This window comes from Bison bison, unplaced genomic scaffold, assembly GCF_000754665.1.
Source record: "Bison bison bison isolate TAMUID 2011002044 unplaced genomic scaffold, Bison_UMD1.0 scf7180017864037, whole genome shotgun sequence".
NCBI lineage: Eukaryota > Metazoa > Chordata > Mammalia > Artiodactyla > Bovidae > Bison > Bison bison.
Genome location: NW_011494609.1, coordinates 6,939,702 through 6,946,274, shown reverse-complemented (window position 1 = coordinate 6,946,274; position 6,573 = coordinate 6,939,702). Strand labels below are relative to the sequence as shown.

Below are 6,573 nucleotides of genomic sequence, written 5' to 3'. Positions count from 1 at the left end.
CTGCGCGGCCGCGGGGACCTCAGCTGCTTCGGCCCCAATCACACGCTGCAGCCTGTGATCACCCGGTGAGTAGCCCCTGATAAGTACAGTGTCGCCCAGCGCCCCACCCCGTGGTGGGGCAGGGGATGAATGTGGGTGCCTCCAGGAGAGCCCAAACCCTTCTTCCCCACAGGCTGCCTCACTTCCCTGTGGGTCCCCTCCTTCAGAGGCCCCTTGGGGAGGACTTTGTCACTACGCAGACAAATATCCATACCAATTCACCCTTCACTTCCAGAGTGACAGAGGGGGAAGGGCTGGGTCCAGGGCATGGGCTTCTTTAAGGCTTTTGGTAGAAAAATATTGTCCAACAAGGCTGACCCGCTCTGGTCAGACTGGAGGTTATGGGAGCAGATGGTTCCTCTCCCCTGGAGCAGGTGCTAGTGGCCTAGCAGGTGGCCTCCTGGGGCGGGGGCGGGGGCAGGGGTAGCCTGACCCTTCCCCTCGCATCCTTCTGCAGCTGGAGGCGGAGCCTGGATGGTGCCATCTGCAGGAAGAACGTCAAGAAGATGCTGGAGGTGCTGGTGGTGAAGCGTGGCCCCTCCGAGCACTGGATGCTGCCTGGGGTGAGGCCCCCGCTGTCCCAGGCCCTGCACTCGTTTGCCTTCTCTGCCACCGACAGGTCACCAGCCACCAGTGGCCGCTGCCCTGGACAGCTTGGAAGCTGTCCCTGTTCTGAATGACAAAGGCTAGTCCTTGCCTTAGAAGGAGTGCTTTCTCCTAGCTCTTCGTTTGGTGGTTGTGAAGATGGGTTCAGGCGCTCTTTGGAGCGTAAGCACTGACTGAGCACCTGCTGGGTCCAGGCACCAGGCTCAGGGCTGGGGCTGCCCCTGCAGAGCTCAGGGTTGGGGGTGGGCGTCTTGGGCACGCAGGCCGTGGGGCCTGAGCTGAGCCCCGAGGGCAGGATGGTGTTGCTGGGGGCAGGGTGGGGCATACACGTGTCCTCTGCTCGGGGCAACAGCTATTTGCAGGACTGATGGGCTCATGGTAACATAACTGGGATGTGTTCTGCTGGGCCTGTCCTGACCAAGCAGCCCAACCACTCGGACTCTGACCCGTCTGTCTGCCCTCTGCTCTCCCAAACCCTGTCGTTACTCTGGGGTCAGAACAGGCAGGTCCAGAAAGGAGGACCGTGCACCCACAGGCCCCAGGCCAGTGTCCCTGTGCAGCTCTGAGGGGCCCCTCCCCTGAGCCTGCCCCTGGAGTCCATAATCTACCGCAGCTCAGCATGAAGCTGCTGGGTTTTCCCAGCATCCATCCGGTGGGGCAGCAAGTTAATGAGTGTGCGTGGGGCAGACCCCCTGAGGGTCTTCAGACCCCAGCCAGGATTCCAGGGCTCTGGGTGGTCTGGCTCCTGCAACCACGACCCCCGTGCCCTCCAGGTGAGGGAAGGTGAGCGCAGGCTGGGTCATCTCCCCCTGAGAATTCTCCAGCACCCTTCAACCTCCCTCTCCAGTCTCTCTTGACATCTTCCGAGCAGTGTCCCCTGAGAGACAGCTGAAGGTCCTGCCACCCCAGGCGGTGCAAGGCAGGGAGTCTCCCAGGCTGGAGCAGTAGATGTGGTGTGGATGAGGCGCCTTAGATGGGTGGAGAGGGGAGTGCAGGTGAAGGCCCGTGTCCAGGGCAGGGTGTGCCAGGAGTGGCCAGGAGCCCAGCGCACTGGAGCCGAGGCTAGAGGTGGGGTGGGGACGCACACACACGAGACACAGCCCTCTGGCTGGTGGCCAGGTGGCAGAGTTCAGGGTGCTGGTTCCCCCATGGTGCCTGGTACCCCTCAAAGGTTGTGACACCTGGCCTCACGGGCTGACATGGAGAGTAGGCTCTGGGCAATGTCACACTGGCCCCGAGGCAGCTGCTGCCAGAGGCTCATCCGCTTGAGGCTCCGGGGGGCTGGCCCACTGCCCATGCCAAGTGGGTGGCCAGAGGACACAGGTCCCAAACCGCCCTGCCCACCTGCCCCTGCCTCCCTCTCTGCTCAGGGCTTCCGGGAGCCAGGAGAGATGCTGCCCCAGAAGCTAAAGCAGGTCCTGCGAAGAGAGTTCTGGTCTTCCTTCGAGCGCCTGCTGACTCAGGGCATGAAGGTGAGGTGGCTCTTCCGCTTTGCTCCCACCTGTGCGCCTGGGCCCTGGGGTGTGGTTGTGCCAGCTGCTGAGCAGGCTGCAGGAGCCGGGTGGGGAGCCTGCCCTGAGCCCACTGCCCACAGCTCCTGGAGGGAGAACTGAGGCCATGTGGCCTGGCTCTGGGCCCCTCTCCTTCCTTCCCTGTCTGGGCTTTCTCCAGAGATCAAGGAGGGCTCTTGGGTCAGGGAAGGCCTGTTGTCTGGCTCACAGTCACTCTTGCCCTGAGCACAGCTGGGCACAAACACATAACTTGCTTTTTCAGTGAATTTGCAAAGGCCGTAGTTTTAGGTCTTTATTTCCGAATCCACTTGCTCTTTTTCACAACCACGTAACATTCTGTGCCATGATTTATTTAAGCAGTCCTCCAGGTGGGTATGTGAGTCGTTGGTTCTGCCTCTTGCGTCTCAGGATGAGGTAGGCAATTGCTGATATTTACGGCTTGACCTACAAACCCAGCAGTTCCGCGTGGTTTGTCCGCTGCAGCCCCTGAGGGAGCATCGCCTTCTCTCTTTTCTCTACTTAGTAAAAAATAATTAAACTTGATTTGTTGAGGTTAAATCTAAACAACATATAATGAGCCATTTTGAAGTGAGCAGTTCAGTGGCATTTGGTGCATAGACAGCTTGGTGTGGTCCCCACCTCTGTCTAGCTCAAGAATGTGCTGTTACCCCCAAAAGGGAGCCCGTACCCTTGAGCAGTCACCCGCTTCATCCCCGCTCCAGCCCCTGGCGCCCATGAGGCTGCCTTCTGTCTCTGTGGATCTGCCTGTTCTGGACATTTATTGTCGGTGGAATCATTTAGCGTGAGGCCTTCAGTATCTGGCTTCTTTCACTTAGCCTACTGTCTGGAGGTCCACCCATCCTTTTTAATCCTTCCAAGGGCAGTTGAGGCAGGTCTGGATGCCAGGCCAAAGACCAAGAGGGTGACGAGCGAGGCCATGGCCCCCTGTGATGGGTCATTCAAATTGAAGGCTGTGCTGGGGGCAGGAAGACAAGGCAGGGAGAGGCCAGGTGGGGCTGGGGCATGGTGGACAGCTGTGCTCACAGTGGCCCAGACCCAGAGAAGTCTTGGGGCCCTCCCTCTGGGGGAAATCCAGGGGATCAGGGATCCATCACACCCTTGCTACCCACCAGGTGTACAAAGGATACATGGATGACCCCAGGAACACGGACAATGCCTGGATCGAGACGGTGGCTGTGAGCATCCACTTCCCAGACCAGAGCGATGTGGAGCTCAAGAGGCTGAACTCTGTATGTGGCCTGGGTTTCAGGCTTGGAGGAACAGGGGCTGGGGCCATCAGTGCTCTGGAGAGGTCCTGGGGCCTGCAGGGAGGGGTCTGAGGGGTCCCTGGCCTGGGGCCAGAGCTGGCCAGGACCAGAGAAGGGGGCTGTGGGGTTTGAGTTGTACCAGAGGGTCTGTGGGGGCAACCAGGAGAGGCCAGAGGGCAGCAGCAGGTGGGTGGGGCAGAGGGGGACCCTGGGGCCTCTGGGCTCATGCCCAGGTGAGGCTGGTTCATGCACTCTTGTGGGGATATCGTCCTGTGTACTTTGATCCCCCTACAGACCCCGAATCTGGAACTGGGCTGGGAAGTCCCAGGGAACAAAACCCAGGCCTTGTCTGCAGGACAGAAAACCGCCGAATAAGGCTGTACCCACCCGCCCCCCACGCTTTCAAAGTTTCTGGGGCTTCGCAAACATTTTCTGATTTGTGCCTGAAGGGGGTGATCTTAGCACCGTTCAGTAGAAGTACAAAGGCAGCGGTCACTAGCCAGTCTGTAGCAGGTCTGGGAGCCGGGCCTTGGGGTCCCCACTGCCCTCCTGCTGTCTATGGGTTCGGGGTGTGGGCGTGAGGGCAGGGCTGCTCGGGAGGGACTCAGGACTCACTTCTGTTTCCGCAGCATCTGCACTCCTGTGACGAGGGGATGGCCATTCGCTGGCAGGTGGTGGATGAGCGCATCCCCCTGTATGACAACCACAAGGTCATCCTCCAGAAAGTGGCCGCCTTGTTCATGGCCTACTACTGACCCGAGACGCAGCCTGCGTGGCCCTGTGGGGGCCAGCGGGGCTGGTGCATCTACGGCCCACTGGGAGTGTCTGCCCCTCATGGCCAGCTCATGAACTGGAGGCATTGGGGGGCTCTGGGAGGAGAGCTGAACAGGACACAGGCAGGCTCTGGCCACGAGGCACGGCCTCGGGGTCAAGGTGGCCACTGGGACTCCGCCAGCCAACACTGCCTCTCCCGAGCCTGCTGGTGGCCTGTGGACACCCTCCTGGCCACATCCTCTGAGCAGCACGTCCGCCACCCTCAGTGCATCTGCCCCAGGCCAGCACTTCTCGGAGAGTCAGCGCTCCCTGTGGCCTCCTCAGGCCCACGGCCCCAAGAGGGCCTCCACTGTGCCCTAACTGGGACCCTCACCTGGTCTGGAGCAGCCTGGGACTCCAGTTCCCATGACCGTCAGGGCTGAGCCCCGTGGTGGGGCAGGAGGGCAAGCTCCCACCTCCTCTTGAGTTGCGGAGGTCTCTGCCTGTGTGCTGTCCCGGGCCCAGGCGGGGAGGACGCAGAAGCACCGGGGGTGGGACCTCTCCTGCACGTGGTGCTCCCTCCTCCCTCCTCCAGGGAGGAGTGGGTCGTGGGTGTGGACTGAGGGGCCACCCAGTTTAGCATCAGTACCTCACAGACTGTCTGCAGCCTTGGGATGTTGTGCAAACCCTGCACCAAACCCGCCCTCCCCACCAGAGTCACTGGTCTCTTGTTTGTCCCTCAGATGGAGTTGCAGACAGGAGCAGTGGTGGGGGATTGTGTCTGAGTCACAAGACCTCTTCCAGCCACAACCAGGCTTCCCGGGGCCCAAGGGGATCTCCTGTGGACACCCCACAGCCCCCTAGTCCAAACTCATGACTGCTCCTCCAATCAACAACCTTCCCAACACACACACACACCTTCCCTCTTCCTCATTTTCCTAGAGCCCAGCTCCAGCCTCCAACCTGGGGCTCAGCTGCTCATGCCTTCCCTTGCCCCTACCCTGCAGGTGCTCAGGCACTGTGGGGTGCTTGCTTGTTTTTTTAATCTAGAATTACAGATCCAGCCAAACTAGCGCTTAAGTGGCAGCACCAAATAAAGACATTTAAAACTCATAAAGAAAGTTACTCGCTCAGTCGTGTCCGACTCTCTGTGACCCCATGGACTGTAACTCACTCTTCCCCTATCCATGGAATTCTCCAGGCAAGAATCGAGAGTGGGTGGCCATGCCCTTCTCCAGGGGATCTTCCCCCTCCCAGGGATCTCTCACATCGCAGGCAGATTCTTTACTGTCTGAAACGTGCTTCTCATGCATCCTTTCTGAAAGAACTTCTCAAAGAAGAACTACAGAAAAGTGAAACACACCGTCTTAGTTAGGTTGGGCTGCGTAACAAAGGACCACAGCCGGACCACTCCCTTTCCCACAGTTCTAGAGGCTGGGAGTGGAGGTCAGGTGTGGGCAGGGTGGTCCCTTCTGAAGCCTCTGCCTCTGCTTGTCCCTGGCCGCCTCATTCCACGTCCTCAGGTGGTCTTTCCTCAGAGTGTGCAGGGAAGGAGGGGTTTCTAGTTCTCCTCTTACAGGGGCACTAATGCTGCCATGTCTGGGCCCCACCCTATGACCTCATTTAACCTTACTTATTTAGAGGTCCTTGCTCCAAATACAGCCACATGGGATTGGGGCTTCAACATAGGGATTTGGGGAAGGGATACAAACAGGTGTCAAACACGAACAGGACACAAATATCTGGCTTCCCTGGTGGCTCAGTGGTAAAGAATCTGCCTGCAGTGCAGGAGACTTGGGCTCGATCCCTGGGTCAGGAAGATCCCCTGGAGAAGGAAATGGCAACTCACTCCAGTATTCTTGCCTGGGAAATCCCGTGGGTGAGGAGCCTGGTGGGCTGTAGTCTGTTGGGGTCACAAAAGAGTCAGATGTGAGTTAGCAACTAAACAACAGCACAGACATTTAGTCCATCACACAAACACAGACACACGTAACCAAAAGCGGGGTCCAGTTGCTCACTGCTCAAAAGACAATAAAGAGGCCAGGTTGTTGGAAAGGAAAGTTTGTTTTATTCTGGATGCCAGCAACAGGGGTTGGGGGGGAGGGTGGACACCTGTCCAAAAGCTGACTTCCCCCACTTTACTGACAATCAGTGGCAAGAGCGTTCATGGACAGAGGGAGGGACTCCTCACAGAAACAGCAGTCAGCTCTGACTGTCATCTGGTGATTGGTCTTCAGTGGTCTGAGCAGCGTCACCCGGATTGTCTCAAGTACATTAATCTTCAATTCCAGGGTCGGCTTGTTCCCATTTCCTTGAGGCCAGTTCTTGGAACTGTGGCAGCTTATGTCATGGCTACAATCTGGTCATTATGCACCAATGGTTAACTTCTCCACCTG

The 6,573-nt window shown here is 58.6% G+C and overlaps 1 protein-coding gene across 1 annotated transcript in view; it reads left to right on the top strand.

The window, feature by feature from the left end:
- TRPM2 (transient receptor potential cation channel, subfamily M, member 2) overlaps positions 1–6,228 on the top strand; it is a 44,389-nt gene extending 38,161 nt beyond the window's left edge. The window contains exons 28-32 of the mRNA XM_010835000.1: positions 1–65; positions 497–602; positions 2,016–2,117; positions 3,290–3,406; positions 4,054–6,228. The exon at positions 1–65 is cut by the window's left edge and continues 7 nt beyond it. Coding sequence (XP_010833302.1) covers positions 1–65; positions 497–602; positions 2,016–2,117; positions 3,290–3,406; positions 4,054–4,179 — 516 coding nt within the window. The 3' untranslated portion in view covers positions 4,180–6,228. The remainder of the gene's footprint in view (positions 66–496; positions 603–2,015; positions 2,118–3,289; positions 3,407–4,053) is intronic.
- The last annotated feature ends 345 nt before the right edge of the window (positions 6,229–6,573 follow it).